Below are 23361 nucleotides of genomic sequence, written 5' to 3'. Positions count from 1 at the left end.
TGCTGCCCACTATAAGATGCTACTCATCAGCTGAGTGTAGCTTTGGCAACTTTTAATGTTTGGACTGAATCTTTTAATGCTGTTTCTCAAATCCTTCTCTTTCCCTCCCTTCCTCCTGATAGAAAATATAGAGAAATAGGATGTAATTAATCTGTTGCTTTGAAATATATAATTTAGGATAATCTAACATATGCTGTGAACTCTCTGGGATGTGCTGATTACATCTCAAGGACTATGCAAGGAATCTGTGGAAATTATGTTGGGTTTAGAGGTACACATTTTAATTAGCTAACTCTCACCCAGGGTTCTGAAGGACCCCCCATGGGGAGGGAGGCATTTTCACTGTGTCTTTGAGGCATGAGTCAACCTATTTCAAACTGAGCAGTGGGCACGTTGGAGAAGAAGGGATTTCAGCTTGATTGGATTTACGTGTTTGTATCCTGGGTTTTGCTGGGATGCATGACAATAAAATGACAAAGCTATCCAGTGGAAAGGAATAGCACTTGGATTGTTTTCTGGGCCACAGGGGATATTCCAGCTCCACATGATACCTAACAGAAAATGTGAATCACAGCAAGTTGGGTTGAGTCTGATCTGATGGCCATCCTGTCAATTTATAAACTTCCTCATCAGACAGTTTAATATCAATAATCAGGATTTCCAGCCTTCACTACAACAGACACCTCCAAGAGGGGAAAATCACCCATTTTGGTTTAGTTTCCATTGTCTCCTGTTCACACAGGATCTGTAGATAAGATTGCTGCTGTGGTAGCTTTGAATTTGTTGGAAGTATAAAGAATGCTATAATGGATACAGCTGACATCTTCTAGCTGTGTTTTGTTGAGTTTCTATGGGGGGTTTTTCACACCTCTAGAGTTGATAAAGTAAGAGAATAGATCATTTATTGCCCATGAGTTCTGCATGTACTTGTATGTCTGTGTGTGTGCATTCATATGAAACTGTTTTGGTCCTGCATTGTTCTGACCTTAGGGCCATGTCCTGCCATCCTGTAGAGCCCCATAGGGCCAGCTCATCTTCCAGAACTCTCATGTGGAGATCCATGAGCAGATAATGAAGATGAATTTAGAGGTAGTCCTAATCACTGGCTGAAAAGATGGTTGCATGGAAATGAATCACTTCTGTTCATTCATATTTGCCTTTTTTTTCTAGAAGTGGTAAAGCTACTTTATTCATAATAATAGTGAAATGGTGGTGTATGAATTAGGCTGAATATTTATATTATCTAGAGGAGGAAAGGAAAGGAAAGGAAAGGAAAGGAAAGGAAAGGAAAGGAAGGAAAGGAAAGGAAAGGAAAGGACAAGGAAAGGAAAGGAAAGGAAAGGAAAGGAAAGGAAAGGCAAGGACAAGGAAAGGAAAGGACAGGAAAGGCAAGGAAACGGAACTGGAAGGACAAGGACAACCGGAAAGGAAAGGAATTCACGTGAAAGGACAATGAAAGGCAAGGAAAGGACAAGGTCACGGAAAGGCAAGGAACGGACAACGCAAGGAAAGGACACGGAACGGACAAGGAAAGGAAAGGAAAGGAAAGGAAAGGAAAGGAAAAAAGGAGAAAAATTTTTCTCTAGACTCTTTTCTCTAGACAATATTTTCTCTAGACTCATTTCTTTCTGTGTCAGGCTATGACTGCCATTTGTGTGAGAGCTTTTAGAATTTTAGTCTGGTAAAAACCTCCAAGATCATCGAGTCCAGCCATTAACTCAGCATCACAGGTTCATCACTAAAGCCTGTCCTCAAGTGCCACATCCATACACCCTTGAAACACCTCCAGGGATGCAATTTTCCTCATCAAAGTTTTCCTCATTGCAGAGGCATGAGTTTACTCCATGATTTCAGGTGAAAGGTGGGATCCAGCTCTGAGGCAGAGCCATGTGGTTGAGAGTCTGTATCTATTAACACTGCAGTGTCTTCATATGTCAGAGAAATTGGTTTTCAAAGTATCCACATTATATGGAGTCCTCTCAAAATTCTAAGTCTATTTTTATTTTCCTCCTCTCTCTGGAAGGCACTTTCAGGTCTCTTCCCTGCTGATGGTCCAAAGTGTTCTTCTGATTCCCAGCTTAACCTCTTGACCCAAGAGTGACTTTGACTTCAATCACTTTCCTTCCTCTTTAGTTTGATACTTCTGCCATTTTCAGGGCTGTGCCAATTCCACACAGGCTCTCCTGAGCTAATCAAACTGATTTTGTGCTTTATTACCCCTCTGTTTGCCAAGATGAGTAGCACATTGTCTGGGAGCAAGGCGAAGCCCTGTGCTGCTGAGGGCAATGACTCGTTTTCCATCCACTGTGGAAGCAGCTCAGAGAAGCCAGTGTGGATAGAGATGGTTCCCTTTCAGACAGCCACATTTATGTGCCTTGGATTCCATCCCTGGTGTTGCAAGAACACGTGCTGTGGAAGGTCCTAATAATGTCCAAATGTAATGAGTTTATTAAGCACAATATGGGACACAGCTGGGAGCCTGAGCTGTCAGAAATGCAATAGAAAAGGAGGACAATAGGAAATGTGGAGGGGAAAAAATTACATTTTCCAAGTGCTCATGCAGTGTCTTAACCTTGTCTTTCAGTGTAGTGGAAAAGAGTGAAACTGTTAAAACAGAAAAAAAAGGATTTTCACCTCCCTAAGAATGGAAAAGACAGGACTGTAGCCCCAGGCTTGCTCTGGGATACATTTCCTTCACAATATTTGCTTGAGGAATCACCGTTTTAGAGGTATATTCTTCCCTACCAAGTGAGAAGTGGGGAAACATATTTTATCTGTCCCTTTATCAAGGTGGGCTGGAGTTTGGCCCATGAAAGCTTTTGATGTTGATTAAAGGTGGGTGAAAGAGCCTGGATGTTCATCTGGGCCCTCACCACAGATTGCCAGCTCAGAATGCTCAGTGAAGTCCAAGCTGTTGTGTTCAGAATGCCTCTGACTTTGCACTGGAAAATAACAAGGGATTGTACACCTGAGGCAAAGAAAGATCCTTTGATCCTCCTCTCTGAACAACTTGGCAATTTCTCCACACTCCCAAGCTCCCTTTTCTCAGTACCAAGGTTGGATCAGACTGGTTTCTTCACACCGCCTTGTATTTATTCCTTTGGCATCAGGAAATACAGTCAGCTGCTCATTGTATTCCCCACCTTCCAAACCATTTCCTATTTTATTACTTGTTCCTGCTCTGGAACAGGAAAGGTAGTCTTGTTTCCCAGGGGTGATAAGAGTTTGCTGTGCTGTTTGTGGAGCTCCAAGACTGGACTCTTGCCCTTGGGTCCATCCCCAGCTACAGGAACACTCCTATGGAGCCTGCCCATGCTAAATAAAGAGTGGAATGTTTTGTTAAAGATACCCTTGGCATTTCCTCACAGCTGAGAGCACCTTGCATGGAGCCTGGCTCAGGTCTGGGGAGCAATGGTGGCTTTATCATGGCAGTTTGATCTTAAGATTTTCAGCTGAGCACATCAAGAGGGCTAATGAGGGTGTTCACAGTGGCACCACACTGTGATGAACAGAATATTTTGAGTTAAGGAATTGTTTTGAAGGTACTATCCAAGTACTGCACTTGGGAAGATCCTCAGAGACTATGGGAATAAAAGGCTTTGGTCCAGAGCTGTATTTTCTGCTCTGCTCTTACTCTTTCCTCTGCCTGGAGAGGCAGAGGAAATATCTCTGGAGAGATATTGTCCACATGTGCTGGGTAGATTCAAAGCAGAGCCTGATGGACAGGTGACATCAAAACCAATATTTACACCTACAACCAGGGAAGGAAACACAGACCACGAGTCAAGGAAAGCAAATTAATCAGGGAGCTCGTGCACAGCATTGATGTGCTGGGTAGAGAATATGTTTTCCTGCTTGTGGAGTAATAATTCTGAATTCCTGGCCAAGCAGCACTTAAAGCCCTGCTGGAATGGAGCAGCACATCGTTATCTTTATGATCCCAGTATTAATTTCATATTAGCAATGAAGTATCACACATACCACAGATGCTTAAAAAGGATAATTGATCTGCTGTGAAAAGGGAATCTTCTCACATTATTTTCCTTTTTTTTTTCTTTGCCTAATGCTTCCTGAATGTGTGGTAGTTTGCATTGTGGTAGTTTGCAGTTATTTCCCTGCATTGGAGTGTCTGTGGTCTTTAGTTAAGAAGTCTTGTCATTTCACCAGGCCTCTGGGGACATCAAAAGCATAAGGGCACAATAAATCTGATGGATAATGCAATAGGGAAAATAATGCCAATCAAGGCAAGAATTTTATTGATGGTGTTATGTAGGAGACCTGCCAAGAAAAGTAATTCTTTGCCCAGGGAGGGATGAATTGGGTTCCAAATCCTCTGCCATCATGAGTCTATCACTGCAGGGATAAGCTAGAAAATCTTGACCTCTGGATGCATGATCCACTCATGTCCACTTGAATTTTCAGAGAGCCTGAAGCAGCACCTCCATCAAACAGACTTTCAAAGTTATTACAATGTCAAAATACTCAGATATCCAGAATTGAGATGTCATTAACCTTCAGTGTTTCATCATATCTGTACTGGTGAAGCAGCATAATACCAAGGAGAATTGTTATATTGTGAGAATTTATTTTATTTATAAAATTCAGGCATTTTAAATGGGGTTTGTTTTAAAAATATGTCAGATCTTGTTTAGTTTTATACATATGTCCCAGAAAAAGCATAAACTTTCAAAGCTCAGGAAAGGCTGGGCTTTATGACCACATCTAGGAAGGAATGAGATATTCAGGATTAGGACTTTCAAAGAGTTTTTGATATTCTGCAGATATTCAAGAAATTAATCAGATCTTCATGTTGTGTAAATTTGAATATCTTTCTTGAATTGGCTGAGCAATACTTACTAAAATCTGTTTTGGAATAGCTATAGATTGTTGTTTTTTTATTTTCTATGTTAGGAAAATTCTATAAAACTAGAGGACTAGGAAATGCAGGAGCTGTCAGGTTACACAGAAGTGATAAAGAGTGTACTTTGTAAGGACAAATTATAATGCTCATATCTTCAGGGAATTTCAATTTAATTGAAACCACTCAAATGAAAATAATAAAAGAAAAAAGACCAAAAACCAACACTCCACCAAAATTGTAATGGGGGACAGCTGAAGTAAATTATACATGGGAGATATTAGGCTGAGTTATTAAAAGTAACTAAGATAATACTGAAAGTAAGAAAAGGCTGCAACATAGAGGGAAGTTAGGGCTCTGTTTTCCTTACCATTAATGCTTTGGTCTCTTAAACTTTGGGAATGGAATTTTCTGTGTTTGCCCTCATCAGGCCTGAACAAACAGAGGAAAAGAAAATTGGTTTTTGCAAAGCAATAATTCACTTTGTCCAGAATTAGACAGAGGGTCACAGAACCATAGAATGGTTGGAGGTGGAAGGGACCTCTCAAAAGTCACCCAGTCCAAGCCCCTGCCATGGCAGGGGCAATTTCCATTAGACCAGGTCCCTCCTATCTATATTTAGGATATAGAAATTGTTCCTTGAGCTTACCTACATCTCCACTGACTGCAGAGAGAGTCCAGGCAGGCTGGGCTGAACTAAAAAGATCTTTTTGATGTGGCAGTGCTGGTTAATGCCTTCATTAATGATCAGGATGATGGGACAGAGTGCACCTGCAAGAAGGTTGAAGGTTACACAAATTTAAGAGGAGTGGTTAATAGACCAAGAGGTTGATTGTGCTGCTGCTCAGAGGGATCCAGAAAAGTTTGAGAAATAGGCAGGAAGAGGAAAAAGAACAAGACATGCAAAGTCCTGCACAGAGAGGTTTGAAAAATAGGCAGGAAGAGGAAAAAGAACAAGATATACAAAAAGTTTTGCATTGGGAGAGGAATAATTCCATGCACAAGGGCAAGCTGGGAACCAGCTGCTGGGAAGCAGTTCTGCAGAGAAGGACCTAAAGCTCTGGGTGGACACAAAGTGGATCCTGAGCCAGCAAAGTGCCCTTGCAGCAATGAAATCCAAAAGCATCATCAGCTGCGTGAGGAAGAGCCTTGGCAGCACGTCAAGGGAGGTGATAATTCCTCTCTCTCAGCCCTGGAGTGCCTGGTCCAGGGCTGGGCTGCTGAGAGCATGAACACAGTGGGTTCTGTGAGGAGCCACAAAGATTATTAAGGAATTACAGCAAGAGATTTGGGGGGATTTTATCAATATGTAGATATCCCTGATGAGAGGGTGCAAAGGAGAGGGACCCAGGCTCTTCTCAGTGCTGACAAGAGGCAACAAGCACAGACACACAGGAAATTCAGCTGTAAGATAACACTTTGTTTTTGCTAGAATGGTCAAATACTGAAAGAGGTTGATCAGATAAATTGCTGAGTCTCAACATTTGAGATATTCAGAAACTGATTGAGACTGGGTTTTGAATAACCTGGTGGACTAGACAATCTGCAGAGGTCCTTCCAACCCCCAGGTCTGTGTATCCTCTTGCAAAACCACATTGCTTTGATTTATTTCCTACACAAGTCCTCATGGAAGAAAATGAAATTGATAATTCTACTTCATCTAGAAATATTTGGTCACCTAAGCTCTCGTTTGCATATGGGAGTCTCAGCATCTGCAGTTTACAATTTCCTACTTTTATAAATCACACCTTTATCTTCACTTTTAGAGAGTTCTAGTAAATTTCACAGGTGTTTTCTCAGATTTATGCAAGGAAAAAATATATCAAAATCCTATTCCTCCAGGAAGTAAAAGGATTATTACTGAGTATTGCTAACAAACTTGGATATTCATTAACTAGGCATATTATTATATGCCTAAGCCAGGCAGCAGCTGAATCTATTTATTTCAAACATATCCATGCAAAATTGTTTTAGTGCTGAATCAGCTTCCTTTTAAATGTTGTTTTCTTTAGCATCAATTTTCCTGCACGGTGAAAAAACTGGACACCAGCAGAGTCTGCCTGAATGTATCTATCATGAATGGATATTTTTCAGCCTGTGATTCCCACACCAGCTCCCATGTTAGAACAATGGGCAGCCTGCATCCATCTATCCTTGTGGACCATTCTGTGAAAAAATTCCACGTTGTTTGTTGAGAACTCTTTCAGGCAAAGGTGTTCCTTTTTTGTCTGAGACCCTCAAGACATTCATGTGCAGCTGAAAAGGGTTTTGTCCTTTGTAGCAGTAAATCCTTTCTGAAAATCCACCTCTTAGACCTCCTGATGTAATGACCCTTGGAATCCTGTTTTGTCATTGACAACAGACTTGGTGAGTGGGAACAAGGACTGGAGGGACCTTCCCAGTGAAATACATAAAGGGAGAATAAAAGTCTTCTTGGTTTATAAAAGAAAGCAGAGTCAGACCCTTGGCTGCTGTGACTCCATGGAGAAGCTTCAATTTCAGCAAATTTAGAAAGCAGGTAAATGAAATCAACCCAAAATATTTAAACTTCAAGAAATAATAACTACTCTATTAAAGATATTGGAAGGATCATGATGCTCCTTTCCTTTGCCTTAGTAGGGTTGCTCTTTGTGGAGTGTTTTCCATGGAAAGCTTTAGAGCTCTTGCTGTCTGGTATTAAATCTTCTTTTAGCTTTTCTGTGGCCTTAAATATACCAGCATCAATTTATTGACACCCCAAACAATCCAATTCCTTCTCAGTCCTTTGTGGTAGGTGGAACTTCACTGTTTTGGGTTTCATACTGCTGATCCATATATTTCAGACTGGAGATGGGATTTTTCTGTCCAGATTTAGATACCCACAGTGTAGATGTCAACAAACAAGCTGGCTGCTCAGAATTCCTTTACACCCTGGGAGAGGAGCTGGAAGTTTAAAGGAGATGGTTAAAATAGGTCAGACCAAACACTTTCTTTCACATGTCTGCTTCTCTCTGTTGATAAAAAAAGAAACTTGACAATGAGCTCATGTGTGAGGATGTCTCTCCCAGGTTTCTAAAATTAGGAGACATGTCCTAGGTCACTGAGGGGTTGATTTCCAAATTCTGCTCATTGCTGGTGAGCAGAAATGTGAGGAAGGGGCACTGGGCCTTTTCAATAAATGATGTAGCTGGAATAGCACAATTAGGGACTTGTAGGAGGGAAATCATAAAATGCAGTGTGTTATTGAGAGCCTAAAGGTAGAAAAGTATTGGGTGCATAATGAAAAGTGTTCTAGCCCTCAGGAGAGCTGGTCAGGGGGCTGGAACACCTCTCCTGTGAATGCAGGCTGAGAGTTGGGACTGTTCATCCTGGAGAATAGAAGGCTCCAGGGAGACCTTAGGGCACCTTCCAGTGCCTAATGGGGGTTAAAAGAAGTCTGGAGAGGAACTTTTTGTGTTGTGAAAGTCCAAGGGGGAGTGGCCTTAAATTGAAAGAGGGTAGATTGAGATTAGGAAGAAATTCTTTACTGTGATGTTGGTGAGGCACTGGAACAGGCTGTCCAGAGAGGTTGTGGTGTCCAAGGCCAGAAATCTGCTCTAGTGGAAGGTGGTCCTGTCCATGGCAGGAGGTTGGAATGATGATCTTTAAGGTTCCCTCCAACCCCAAGCCATTCTAGGATTTCATGATAATTACCTGTTCAAATATTTTGCATCCAGTAATTCCCCACCTGTGTTGATTTTTCATGGGGAAATGTTCTTCCTGTCTCTAAGAAGCGCTGGAGTAACTGTGCTTGGGGTGGTTGACTTTTCTGAAATGTATTCAGTCTGCAAAACCTCAATTTCTCCTACATGTTGTCAGAAGCTTTCAGATTTCCTCACCTGAGCAGGAGCTTGGTCATGGGGCAGGAAGAGGATGGGGTGGGAAGCCCAGCCTGGACACTGAAGTGAGATGAATTAAGGGATGAATTCCCTTTTGATCATCACTGGTCTAAACCATTGTGGGTCAGCTTTGAAATCTGTTGGTTTCCTTTCACACCACTGGCACACATCCCAGAGGACCACAGCAAGGAGCCCAGCAGATCAGGGGGTTTCAGGGGATGAGAGCTTGTAACTGCCTTGGAAAGGCACAAAAAATCCTCTTTCTTTCATCAAAAAAATTCCTCAACTTCACTCATCCCATGGGTGCACCCTGTGATGCTGTATAACAATTTCACCCATATTTAATGTGGGGACTTTTTATCCTTTTGAGCAGTGATTTATTACCTTTTTAGGCTTCCTGGGAGTAGTCCCATTGTACCCAGAAAGGTCTCACTGTGTGGTTTTGTTCCTTATTGACATCAGATTGTGCACTTGGCACTTGTGGGCTTCTCATGGAGGAATTGTCCTCACCAGCCTCCAGAGACCTTTTTAGATGGAGGAAGAAGTGTGGACTTGCAGCAGAAGAAGTTTTGACAGAGTTTTCCAGCCTACCCTTGAAGCAACTCAGATGCTGCTGTGGCACTGAAAGTGCTTCCAGGGGACAAATTCACCTTCAGAGGGGATGAATTATTTTCTTAAGTCACTAGGTGACCCAAACAATGTTTATTTTCTTTTTTATTCTTCCTGTATATCAGCCATGCTTGAAATAAACCCCTGAAACCCATTCTGTTTGAGCAACAATCAGCTGATTTTCAGTCTCAGACACTTCTACAGCCCTTTTGTTTCACCAGAGATAACTTAAGATTATCTTGAGGAACTGTTTATCCATAACTGAGAGGTGCAACCCCTCTATTATTGGCTCTTCTGACTTCACTAATTTTAATTACAGTGGCAGATGCAGATAAAACAACCACATGAAGCATCAGTAATGAAATTATGGGATTTATCAACCAGTGACATCAGAGGAAAATTTAATCATTCAAGCTTCCCTTCCAAATCCAATACTGATATAATTATTTCTTTTTCTCAATACTGAAAGGCAATGCTGTATCAGCACTACCTATATATTTTAAAAGTTTATTTTTCAAGTATAACATGGGTGATAGTAGTTATTGGGGAAGTAGCTGGGCTTTAATTGGTGATAGAGATAACTTCCCTTTAATTGATACTAGAGATAAATAGCACTTAATTAGTAATAGGTGGAATGTGACTGTATGTATAACATACATGACAGGAACAGCTCAACAGCATCAAAGGTTCTGCTGCAGGTCCAGGGCAGAAGTTCTGGTGGCTCTTATTCCCTAGGAAACACTCCACTCTCTCTGGATGACATGAATGCCTCAGCCCAGTATTTGGTGCAGGTTTCCATGGCTACCTTGAAAGCAAAAAATGAAGTAGAGTCTTTTATTTTCCCTGCAATATATGAGATAAAAGCCATAGAATGGTTTGCAGATGTTCTTGTTGTCTCTGTAGAGGCCCCTTGGACACTCAGTCAAGACAGAAAACAGCCACCCTCCACTTTTCAAACCTAGGGATTGCCAGGTAAAAGTAAAGTAAAGTAAAGTAAAAAGGTGTTCTAAAGGTCACCCCTTTTCCCCCAGGGCATCTGTGAGTGTCCATCTCTTGGTCAGGCATCTCCCACCCTTCCACTGCACTTTGATCATTTCCTGATGCATTACAGAATGAAAGGACAGAATCCAACCTCCCCACCCCTCTCTGGCTTTTCTGGACTGAGCTGCACACAGGAGTGCAAATGATCAGGAAATAATTTCAGATCCAGTGGCTGCTAATGCCTCTGTCTGGTTTTGTCTTGCTGCTGTTAATGGAATTCCAAGTCCTCACGGCTGAATGTCACCAGGGATGTTTGCTGTCCTCCTCAGCTGAGATCTTATCAATTGCTCATTATTTGATAAACCATCAGAAATACAGTGAAGTAATTAAATTCAGTGCCAGAACAGAGCGTGAGTGACTGATCAAGTGAGGATAGAAGAAAACAGATTGGTTTAGAGTGAATTTCATGAATCATTGTTCTCCCAAAATTCAGAGAGAGATTAATTTTCCTGTTTTATTTTTTAATTGAAAGACTCTCTCCTTTTTAAATGCTGATGTTCTGGGAGTGTGTTGCAGTCAGTATCAAACTCGAGTGTCCTTTGGTTCTAAAAGTTATTTTACAAATCATTCCTTTACAAATCCAAGTGGGATAATGAGAAATAAATCCAAATCTTAAAACACCTTCCCCCCAGTCCTCAGTTCTTTCAGGGCAGAGGCCAAGCAATGGAAGTCACAGATATCGATGACATTGCTGTTCATATAAATCATTCCTGATTATGTCCTGGATGAATCCTCAGCCTGAGACTACAACTCATTCTTTTGCCCTCCTACTGGCAAGATCTCAGAAAGGTTAATAACAAGCCTATTAAAAGATTACTAACAAGTCTGGGAAAGGATTTTGTTATCTGGACAAACCATATTGGGAACTAGACCCCTGAAACGCCCCCAGACCCTTTTGCTTTTAAAACACTACTGAAAATCATGAAGTGCAAACCACAACTTCAGAGATCAAGCAGAAAGTTCTTTTTTCCTTGTTCAAAATAATCCACCCTTTCTCGTCCTCTGGGTACAATTTAGGTGTTTGCAGCTGCAGAACCTGTTCCAGCATTTGACACAAGCTACTGATCACACCAAGTCCTTTGCCTTTAAATTAAATATCCAAGACCACCTTTAACATCTGCAAAAGCCTGGTTGATCTCTACTAAGTGCCACCTGCAGTTCAAGTGTTGGGTTCTCTGTTTTCTGCCCATTTCTTTTTCATTCTCTCCGTGGTTTACATATTTATAATAATTTTCCCCTTTTGTTGCAGAGATCTTGATGTGAAGACCTCAAAATATCAGCAGAGCCTGTGCTTCAGCCCTAATCTCAGTGTTAATGAACAAAACTTGTCCAAAATTTGGAGAGAAGATGGCCATCAACTGGAAGATCTGCTTCTTCAGCCTCGTATTGCTTCCTGTGGTAAGGAAAAATGATTTTATTTGCATTGTTCTGATATAAATACATGTTCTCCAGGCCAGCACTTGCCAAGAGGGAAGGATCTGCTGCTGACACTGATTCTGGATTTTTCTGGGTGGTCTCATAGTTTGGGTTAAGACTTTTCCAGCCTCCTTTGTTAATGAATTAGGACTGTGTTCATTGCTCATCCTGAGAAGGGCAAGTCCATCCCTTGAGGGCACTTGCTCACTGTTTTTAACCAAGATTCAAAATAAAATAAAGTAATAATTAAGGAAAAAATATTGTGTCTTCTGTTTCAAATCAATTGGTTTAAAAATATTTTTTTTTCCAGACAGAGGGATAAAATTAAAGACTCCCTTCTTCCCCTCTATGAAACCTAAACCTCGAGATATTCCAGGCATTGCTTTTGGAGGCCTCCATTTTCAGAGGAGCAATTTTAAGAAACAATACAAATGGGCCTCTAAAGATACTAAAGGCACTTAAAGTCATCCATCATCTTTCTGAAGATATTCAACTCTTTATGAAGATGACAGGGATTAAATTTCCTCACAAGCCTTCACTCACTAAACAATTTGCTCCTCCATTAATAACTCTGTGTTAGCACATCTGGGAATTGTAACTCTCCCTCTCCATTGTCCCTACACACAGTGACTGCACCTCTCCTCACAAAACAGCCACAAAAACACTGAAAAAAGCTATTTTTTTTGTTTCCCTTTGTAGCTGTGAGGAGTTATACACAAGCCCTTGTTGCATTCAGCACAGTTCTGGGTTAAACCATTGCTCACCAATGTGCTTTTCAGCTCTTCTCCAGCAGCACTGCTCCCAGGGATTCAGGGACAAATAGCACCAGGATTTCAATCCTCCAGCTCATTCCCCTAAAGAGCCTTCTACAAGTTCCATACAAATGCTTTACACTTGCTTAATACACAGAATATTTTCACATTAGTGCACTTTAATAGTCAGTATCTGAAAGAATTCATGACATTTAGTTAGTTTTATTTTTAAATGACAGCTGTTTATTGTGATGCTGGTGTGACCAGAGCATCTTTTAGCAGTTTTTGCAGATTTTTTTTGCTTTTGTGTATCAATTATGTGGCCTGTCTGCTACAATGCATAGCAGGCAGCACAGAGAACTTGGTTTTACTTTGGCACACAAAAATACATTTTCCTTCCTTTTGGCTCTTGTTTATAGAGTCCATTTCACTGCACATCTGAAATGTGGAATAATTCAGATGAATTCTATAGAATTGGGTTGGAATTGGTGCCATAATTGTGTTCATCCAAATAATAGTCCTTTACATATAAATATATGGCCTTGGAATTTTTATCCAGAGCATGGCTCCTGTAACTCTTCCTTAGATTTCCTGCTCAGGTAGAAATGATTACTTATTAAAAACTGAGTATGTTTAATTTTCATAATACATCTCTAAAATTAGTACTGTAAACTTCCTCCAGGCTAATGGGGAGGGGGGAAAACCCCCAAATTTAACCTGATTTAGGTACTGTGAGATTCCTGCCTATAAAAGGAGTTTAACTCAAATTCAGATGCTGGTTTTGGACATAGAAATGTTGATGACATGGATCCTGCCCTGGGAGAAACTGGAAAGCTGAATTCCTGGCCATGCAAGCATATTTTTCAGACTGCAACCAAAAGAATTAAATGATCAAAAGACAAAAGGCACTTCTGTTAAATGGCCAACAGTCTTCAATATTTCAAGATTTTCAGTGCTCAGCTCGAGACCCTAGGAAGGTGTCTCGTTATTTAGAGGTGAACAGTTTTTAATTAAGGGAAGTAAATGAACAAATCTCTAGAGCTCTCAGATGGGTGACCTTCCTGGCAGATGGAGAAGGACAGCAAATTCCCAATTGCTCACGTTTCAGGACATAACTGTGGTTGCTGAGCTGGATAATTAGTGATCAGCTCCAGCTTGTGGAAAGAACAGTTCTTAATGAAATACCAAATAGCAAACCAGAGCTAAAAAGAAAAAAAACTGCTTTTTTTTTTTTTTTGCTGCTTCTGCAAAGTTTGTGATCTTTTTTTATGATTCCTGCAGTCTTTTGCAGGAATCCAGACATTGAAGTTACGCATTTAACAGACATGAATATGTGTGTTTGCACACACAAAGCCCACCACAGAGATTATACAATAATTTGTGTATAAGTATTCATTTCACATTAAATCCCTGCATTTCTTTTCACAGACCAAATTTCAGGATTGATATAATGTTATTTCTGTTTCTTCCCTTGCTGTCATTCCTTTGCAGTTCTTGTGGTAACACATTTCTCCCCACTGGGGCACACCCTTTCCCTGTGAACCATCTGTAATGTGCTCTGCTCCTGACCTCAAACTGGCATTTTCTGTCATGCAGATTTTCCAATTTTCTACCAAGGGAGTGGATGTGACTTTTAAAATAATTAGAGTAATTGAAAGTCATCTTAGATTCCACAATGTTCCTGGAAAAAAACTATTTATATGCTGCTTTCCTCCAAGCACATCTGGTCAGACCCTTTTACTCACAAAAGCCCCAAAATTGTTGTCCACATTCATAAACAAATCAAGAAAAGACAAAAAGAGAACCAAGTATGAATGGGAAATTCCAGGTGGCTTCAACTACAGGCTCTGACCAGACAACAAGAAAATAATATGCTAAGAAATAATTTAAAATGAGCATTTAAAGCCAATTCTAACTGTCAGAGTCAAGGGAGGTTCAGTTTTTCATATGTTTTACACTGTTCTGCATTAACCTAACCTATGACCCCTCAGGACTGAAGGCACCACGATGCCTGAAAGGTCTTTAGAGGAATTCTTGAGCTTTACTTTTTTTCTGCCATTTAAGTGTTTCCTAGATTGAAGTGCCTATGTTACTCTTTTAGCTGGTTTTAACCTATTTCTTTCAGGTGGCTCCACTCTTCCCAGTAATTTCCATTCTTTGCTTTGGATGAAGCTCTGAACAACCTGGGATAGTGGGAGGAGTCCCTGTCCATGGCAGGGGGCTGGAACTGGATATCCTCTGAGGTCCCTTCCAACCCAAACCTTTCTAGGATTCCATGATGTCTTTTTCTCTTTTTTGGCATTTTGATTTTTCTGACTGGCATTTGGTTTGACTTTACATTCCATTCATCTGTGATAACACTGGGCTGTGTGTTGTCGTTTTTTGGTTGGTTTTTTTTTTTAATTGGAAAATATTAACAAAAGTCATCATAAAATTATGGGGAAGAAAGGATCCTAAACCATCATTCCTTTGTCTGGTTCCAAATGCACTTGAGAAACAATGAGTTTCATGACTCACAAAGTTGGCTTGGTGTATGAACTGAATTTTAAATGTAACTGCAATGCAGGTGTTCTCACTGTCCAGAATAATTCCATCTGATGTATTTCTTCACCTAATACTTGGAATTTCTTGTGAGTACATATTTAGTATTGCTACACTTAAATGTTTCCAGTGGCAGAATATTCTGTGTGATGTTTGGTCAGCTGGGAAGAATGTTCTCCTTTAAAAAAAAAAGAGAGAAATATGGAAAAGGGGATGTGAAAGTGATGCCTCTCGTGTAACAACACTGAAGTGTCATCTCTGAGTGAGAGTCAGGTGGGCAAACCCAGATTTGGATGTGCAGGCACATCCAGCACCTCACAGAGCAGAGAATGAGCCCTGGATCTGCTGATAGTTCACTAATTCATGAAGGGCTGAGGAGAGAAACTGAACTGTTTGCTCAGCCCCTGTTTGCTTCAGGGGGGAATATTTCTCATTTTTCTCAGGGTGTGTAGAGGCTGCAGAGCAGAGAACTCTCTGTATCCTGCATTCTTCATCCCTGGCTGTCACTTCAGTGCCAGGCTACCTTCAAATAGAACCATCCACCTTCCAGCCTCTGTTCCTTTTAAAAGATGAGGCACAGTTTATTTCAATATTCTACAAGTTTCTCTCCCAGCCTGCAACGTTTTTCAGCCCTGCCCAAACGTGAGGCTCCTCAGGCACAGACAGAAAAGCTTGGACTGGTCCCTGCTCTTTAAGCAAACCATTCTTTCCATTCCAGAGCTTAATGAGAGAGCTTTTAATGAGTTTACCTGCCTGGTGATTTGTAGCATCTCATCACCCTGTTAGAGAAGTCAAGCTCTCTGTAGGACTGCAGGTTTCTCAAACACAGTGCACAGTTTCATGTGACTTCCCTGTTATTTATGCAATGAAAAGATAAATATTTTATATCCAAACACAGCCTGGGGAGTGCTGGGAATGTTCTCCATAGGAGATAAAGGCTCAGCTAACCAAGGCATTAATGCTGCTGGAGCTTTTCCATTTTAATAGGAGGAGCTGGTGCTGGGGGCAATCTGGAGAAAATAGCAACCTCTTAAAAGCCTTGTTTAAAATAGAAGAACAAAGTCTTTGGATGTGTAATACTGGGTAAAGCAGTTCCAAAGAGCAGGTTCAGAATGCTGGTAGCACCAAAAATCATCTGAGAAAATCAGGGTGGCCAAACCACAGAGGCCTTGGTACCAACCAACTTCAAGGACATTCCAGAGGCACAAAAATTTAAGATTTCAGGTCCCTGATGGTTGTTACCCTGTCAGTTAGGTGGGATAGGAGCTTCCAGAGAGTGCCAGAGTGAGAGTAGGATTTCCTCCTGATATTTCTCTAAGTCTCTGTGGATTTTTTCCTGAGAAAACTCAGTGGTTTTACACTCCTGAAGGTGGTGGGAGCCCTGGATATTGTGCTGGTGCTCTGTCTGTGCACTGACACTTGTAACCTCACCTGGGCACCTCAGCTGCCAGTCAGGGTTATTGCAGAAGCTAAAGAAACACACCTGGTTAAAATGTAAAAATGTGTTTCATAGAATTGTAGGATGGTTTCTGTTGGAAGGGACCTTCCAGGTCAGGTAATGTCAGGTGTCCTGGGCAGGGACACCTCCCACTAGACCAAGATTTTCAGAGCCCTGTCCAGCCTGGTCTTGAAGATTTTTAAGCTCTTTAAGCCGATTTGCAAAAAAGATGAAAGACAGGGGGAGAAAAAAGTCTAAAATACACATTTTCTACCCAAATGTGCTTCACAAGACTGTGAACAAACACAGGTATCTACCACAACTTTCCTTTAGACAGACAAGATATCTCAGTCTTGGAAATGCAAAGCAGCAGGTAACAAAGCAAAAAATAGTTGCCCTATTTTATATTAAAATGTTCTTTTTTTTGCCCTCTGGAAGAAGTAGTAATTTCTGTGAGAGGCAAATAAAATGATGACAACACTGATTTAAAGGCATTAATTAATGTGATTTTTTTTTTTCCCTGCTGGTTTTGCATTCATGAGCTTGCAGAAGGGTTGGATGAGCAGTCAAATAACAAATGGGGCATTAGAAAGGGTTCTTAAAAAAAGAGGCTGTAAAAAAAAAAACAATTAAAATCAGAATCAGTGATTTTTCATGTTGCTCAGCTGTTAATAACCAGCTCTGGAGAGATAGTTTTCAAGTCTCTAGACTTCAAGAGTGTTGCCTGCAATTCCTTGGGTTTGCTGACTCAGCAGCCCAGGAGGATTTCCTGTGTAGGCAGCTTGAGGAGAGAGCTGTGATGCAGAACCAAAGCTGTGTGGGAGAGGAGAGGGAAATGGGAGCAAAAGATTAGGAAGAGAGGACAAAAATATGAAATAAAAAATCACATTTGCAGCACTATTCCTCTATTAGGAATTGGCCTCTTGCATTCCCTGCTGCTCCTCAGAGTGAGTGTGGGCCCTGAGGCAGGGACTGGGCCCTGCCTGGGGGTCAGGGAGTGATGCTGGAATCCTTCCTGCGGGAGCAGGTGGGGTCAGCGCCTCCCACCCTGTTGTATTACACTAAATATAGAGTTTATAGTTTATTATCATAATAAATAGTTTATTTAGTTGTTGTTTGCACTGGGGGATGGGAAATCTTTACTGAGTAGGTTTGGTCACAGGGATGGTTTTTTCCCCTCCCTCATCACACACCCCCCCTGTTATACACCCCTGGTGGTCTGTCCCATGGCTACCTCGCCCCTCCCCAATGGCCGCCCATTGGCTCTGGTCCTCTCTCCACGCCCCGTGAGGGTCTCACGTTCTGTTTGCTCCCTGGGTTCTTGTCATCCCCAGAGTATTTTGCCACAAAGCCAATAAACAAGGTCCTTGTACCCAATGGAGAAGAGCACCTCTGGTCTTTTACTTTCGTCCATGCAGTTCTGTGTGGGCTGGAGTCTGAGCTAGCTGGATTGGACTCACATGAGGCACAGGAAAACCACGGAATACTGCACCACCCCACAAACTCTGCCGACCAAACTTCCAAAGATCCTCTGAGCCCAGCTGTGGGGTTGGGAAAGCAGAGTTTGCCAGGCTTGAGGGGCCTTCCAGGGCTTCTTTTCCAAAGCAAGAACCTGGCTGTTCAGCCTGCCCCTTTAACCTCCCTGAGGGCCCTCAGGAGCACCGGCACCCCCAAAGCCCTCATGTTCCTGCCCCTGCAGTCCCCAGGGCCACAGAACCCAACCCCACAAACCCTCCAGTGTTTCCCTAGGTGAGGGGTGAGTTGCTCACTCCAGAGAAACTCCTTCTCCTGACAAGAAAGTTGTGTTCCTCTCAGATTTATTTTCCTCATGTGGAAGTGCAGATTTTGGATGAGTGGATCCCAAAATCTGATGATCTCTGTGATCCTTTTCTTCCATGCCATGCAATGCCAGTTTTGCCTAAAAGGACACCATGAACGAGTCAGAGCTGCCTCTGAACTTTCCTGTGTGTGTTAGGGCTGAGTTCTGCACCTAAAGAAGTCAGGAAATTCACTCAGAGCAATAATTAGCCCCCTAAATGCTGGATCTCTGGATTAGAATTAGAGAATCCTGGGATGGCTGGGGTTGGAGGTGACCTTAAAGCCCATCCAGTGCCACCCCTGCCATGGCAGGGACACCTTCCACCATCCCAGGGTGCTCCAAGCCCCATCCAGCCTGGCCTTGGACTCTTCCAGGGATCCAGAAGCAGCCACAGCTTCTCTGGCACCCTGTGCCAGGGCCTCAGATGAAGATATTTATCTATATTTACATATAATTTTGATTCTTCAATATTTAATGTTCTTCTGTACTTAGTGATTGACACCTCTAGACATCGGTAAAACCCATCCTAAAATCCCCCTGATGCTCTCTTTACTGCAGTCTAAATTATTTTAGACTAAACTTTGGTCTGTTTAGTTTTTAGAAATCTCATTTTTATTGGGCATGTATAATAAATGTTTTGTGCATCGGGAATAGATGACAGTAAGTCACTCTTGCCCAATTGATTGTCTTGAATTTTCAGTATCTTGTGACTCATCTTGGTAGGGAGGTTTGTAAGGTTATCTCAAATGCTGTTTACTACTCTTGGTTCCAGGAACACATTTTTAAAATTCAATATTAAATGTATGTTCTTGTATGAGTGAGGGCAGATGCCAATGGATCTTTGTGTCTGGAGTAAAAAAAATATCATAAATACATCCATTAAATACTTCAGAATCATCGTAAAAACCAAACCCCAAACCCAAAGAAGATCTATTTTAAATAAAACAGGGAAAATATTTTCTCCACAGAGCAACATTTAAAAAATATTCTGTGGTGCTTTCACAGAATTATTACTTCCAATAGAGTTCAAAGAATCCAATCTCAATTTAAACCGCTTTTCCCCCTTTTTTTTTGCATCTCAGATTTCTAAATACTTATTTTCTTCAAACAAAAAACAACATAGAAATGAAGACTTTTTAACACTCCTCAGCTCTTTTAAAAAGGAACAAATGCCAGATGCTTGTGATTTCTTTGGTTTTGAGTTGTTTTGTTTGTTTGTTCGGGTTTTTTAGGTTTTTTTTTAGTTTTTTTGCTATCAGTGTGGTATAGACTGCAAATCCAATCAACATGTTGAGGGAAAATCATCTCAAGGAAGATCTCTGAGGCAGATTTAATTTGTGCTGGGGAGTTTGATGGTTTCCCAACCTTTGTACATGCTCAGTGCCTGACCTCACTCTTCCACCCTCCTCCAGATTTGGATTTCTCTGGAGGATTTCAGAGTGATAAAGGATTTTACTCTTCCTGCCCTTCCCAATAACTCATTTCTGCAGTGCTTTTTTCTTGCTCTGTGGGCTCCTTTTGGAGAGCACAATTCTCTGAGGGAATATTAATTCTCCAAGAGTTTCAGACAGAAGAGAACACTTTATCTGCTGTCTCCTCTTTCCGAATGATTTTGCCCCACAGTCTCTCTCCAGCTCAGAATCTGTGACCCAAATTTCTTATTGAGGGGTTATTTAGGCTAAATCCAGGCTTTGCTTTTGTTTCAAGACTTCTAGAACAGTTTGTCATCAATTTCACCCACTGATACTTGCACATTTGGGAAGGGGCAGTCCAAAGATTTTAATTTGGGTTTTTTTTTTTTCTTCCCTGATAGCCACATCTGAACATTTTTGATATTTGACATAAAAGTGTTTTTTAGACCTTTACTTTATGTTTTCCTGTTTGCTAAAGGCTTGCAAGATAACTGATAATGCAAAATGGAGATTGGGTAGGATTAGAGATATGCTGAAGCTCAAGGGTAGCAAGTTGTTTTCACTTCCTCAGAGATATTAAAATGTTCTTTTTTCCTGCTGCCCTCTGGCTGAGCAGGTTTTAGTTATTAGGTCTCTGTTAGCCAGTCATGATAATTTTCTCCATTATTTAAAATACATAAAAGAAATAACAGATTTGCTCTGCAACAGCAAATAAATTCTCATGTAATTTCAATCTAAATCCATTTTAGCACCTCTTCCAGCAACATAAATATGTGAGCTACAAACCTTTTGGGCATCATATGTTGTTTATTTTGTCTGAGCTCATTCAGAAACACCAGGTGAACAAACTGTACCTCATTTAAAATAACCATTTACACTCACTGTGTATTTTCAGTTTAAAAGGTTTGCCTCCCACAGTGATGAATTTACTGTTCATCCACAAGTGGCTGCAGCTCTGGGAATTCCCAGGAATTCTTCATTTGCAGAGCAGCTGTGGGAGAGCCAGGAATTCTGTACAGCATCAGTGGGAATGGGTTGAAAGATGCTGAAGGGCTTTTAAACCCTTAGGACAACAAATTAAAACAATCACATATATGGAAATATATTGATTTTTCTATTTTTCCATGTATGTTTCAGACCCAAATGCTGTGGGTCAGTTCTACTGAATTTGACAGAAGAACCACATTTTTAGAAAAATTGAATTTCTGACAGTTTCATGCCAATGTTTTGGCAGAGATTTTTTCTTATTTCCTCACAAAAAGATAAATTTCATAAGAAACTCAATAAACTTATTGGACAGAAGAGTGTTCAGACTGGAGCTCATCTTAGGACAGGGGTTGATGGCTTTAAACTGAAAGAGGGGAGATTAAATGGGATATTAGGAAGAAATTGTCCTTTTTAGGGTGGTGAGGCCCATTTGTCCAGGGCTAAAGTGCTCTGCTGACTCCTGACTTTCAGACATTCTGAGCTTTGTATCTTTAGTATCCTGAAATGAAATTTAAAAAATTAAAAAAAAAAAAAAAAAAAAGGAAAGGGAATGTTGGGTTGTGTATTCCATCTCTTTTGTAGCTCAAACCCTTAAAAAATGTCATCAGTTGGATCTGATGCCCTCAGGGCATTATTTCATTGCACATCCCTATTTTTCTGCCTTTCCCCACACATTTCTTTGCACATGGCCTGGCGTCCACATTATTCTAGCCCCAAAAATCCATGCCATGAATAGCACATGGCAGAGCAGCTTGGGGACACCCTGGGTGTTGTTGCAAAGCAATGCCTTCACTTTTGCATTTAAACACTTTTTCCTCCTCCACAGCAGTTTATTTGTTCTATTTATCCAGCTCTTTGCTGATTCTATTTTAATATTAAAGGGATTTTTGTTTTCTGTGAATTAAAGCAGGAGATGGGGACAAAAAATAATAAATTTTATTTTCCATTGGTTTTCACCTTCTGGTTATAATATAAATTCTGCAGCTATTTCATTGTGGGAATGCAAACATAGAAATGAAGCTTCTTTTCCCTTTTGTACACCTGTATTTTTTGCTACACCTCTGTTTACAAAATCCAAACTGATGCCTTGGGAATGACAATCAGTATTTTAGGGCAGCTCATTTTGTACTGAGGGCAGCTCCCCTCTACCTGGTGCTGCCTGCAAAGGGAAAATTTGGGCAAAAAACCAAACATACCCAGTGCAAAGCTGGCAGAAGCCATTGTAAAATAGCTGTGAAAGTGGGGGAGAATTCAATCCTATTTAATGTGTTGCAAGGAAGAAAAAAGGGAAGTTTGACAGAGATGTGTACAGGGATGTTTGACAGGAGTAACATTAATCTGGAGAAAATTCTGCTCCAGGTACTGCTTTTGGAGCATTGTTTGTATTATTTAGAGCTTTGTGATTTTTTTTTTTTCCATGAGTGAAAATGTGAAATATTTACCTGTTCTGAAAGCTGCAATGTAGAAATTCTGAACACAGGAATCCTGAGGATCAAATAAATGAGTTAACATTGGAATCACCCAGAATAATCCAGGAGGGACAATATAAAAGAGATTCCAGCAGTTTTGCTTTCAGATCCTTGTTTAGCTGAAGTGTGACAGCAATTTGCTCTCCTGGCAGAGGAATCCCTGCTCTGTTTCTCTCTTCAGCATGGATTATACAGAGGGTATTTACATGTGTCATGTTTTCTTCTGAGAGCAGGGAAATCAGAGCAGCCAAAAGAGCTGCTCCTATTTCTGATCCTGAAACAAAAGTTTCTTCCTTCTGTGAACTTCAATCTGAATAAATTAGAACATGACCACAATTTAACATTACAATTCCAAGGACTTTGGGACTGTATTATTATGTTGAAATTCAGAAATAAGTGGAGAAGTGCTCTGCATGTCTTTATTCTATTGCATGTCTGGCTGTAGGATGGGGAGTTATGTATTGGTTTGGGTTGGAATGGAATTTAAATCATCCAATTCCACCCCTGCCATGGGTAGGGACACCTTCCACTGTCCCAGGGTGCTCCAAGCCCTGCCCAACCTGGCCCTGGGCACTTCCAGAGATCCAGGGGCAGCCACAGCTTCTCTGGGCACCTGTGCCAGGGGCACACCACCCTCACATGAGAAAATTTCTTCCCAATATCCCTTTTAATCCTGCCCTCAGAAAGTTTAAAATCATTCCCCTGTGTCCTGTCCCTCCATCCCTTGTCCCCAGTCCTTCTCCAGCTCTCCTGGAGCCCCTTCAGGCCCTGGAAAGGACTCAAAGGGCTCCTTGAAGCCTTCTCTTCTCCAGGTGAGCACCCCCAGCTCTCCCAGCCTGTGCTAAAACTCCCTGAGAAGTAAAATTAATGGACATGGTGGGACTAAGTTTTCTTTCTGTAACTGGAAATTCATCAGCAGAAGAGAAATTAGCAGCTGTGTATGAGCAGGGAGGTGAAGATGAAGCTGTTAAAGGTCAATAATTGAGAAATTCTGGGCACTCCAGGTCCTGGGAATTTCTCTGGGGAAATCCAGCAGAAATGGAGCAACAAGCTTTTCTGGGGTTTTGGTTTTCTAAGAACAAGACACAGGTCCAAACTCAGGGCTGTCCTGCCAGGCAGGGAAGGTTTTCTGAGGCTGGGTTGCAATTCTTGAGTGGCTCTC

At 41.2% G+C, this 23361-nt stretch overlaps 1 protein-coding gene across 3 annotated transcripts in view; it reads left to right on the top strand.

Moving 5' to 3' along the window:
* ADCYAP1R1 (ADCYAP receptor type I) overlaps window positions 1-23361 on the top strand; it is a 150525-nt gene that overhangs the window by 21120 nt on the left and 106044 nt on the right. For 2 of the 3 annotated variants that reach the window (XM_018909145.3, XM_018909144.3), the window contains exon 3: window positions 11615-11763. In XM_018909145.3, the coding sequence (XP_018764690.1) occupies window positions 11680-11763 (84 nt within the window). In that variant the 5' untranslated portion in view covers window positions 11615-11679. Of the gene's footprint in view, window positions 1-7233; window positions 7377-11614; window positions 11764-23361 lie in introns of those variants that run through there. The other variant, XM_050971621.1, reaches the window with a different exon arrangement.

The sequence above is a fragment of the Serinus canaria genome, chromosome 2 (genome assembly GCF_022539315.1).
Source record: "Serinus canaria isolate serCan28SL12 chromosome 2, serCan2020, whole genome shotgun sequence".
Taxonomy (NCBI): Eukaryota; Metazoa; Chordata; class Aves; order Passeriformes; family Fringillidae; genus Serinus; species Serinus canaria.
Note: the sequence above shows the minus strand (reverse complement) of the source record. Positions and strands in the feature narration are given on the sequence as shown.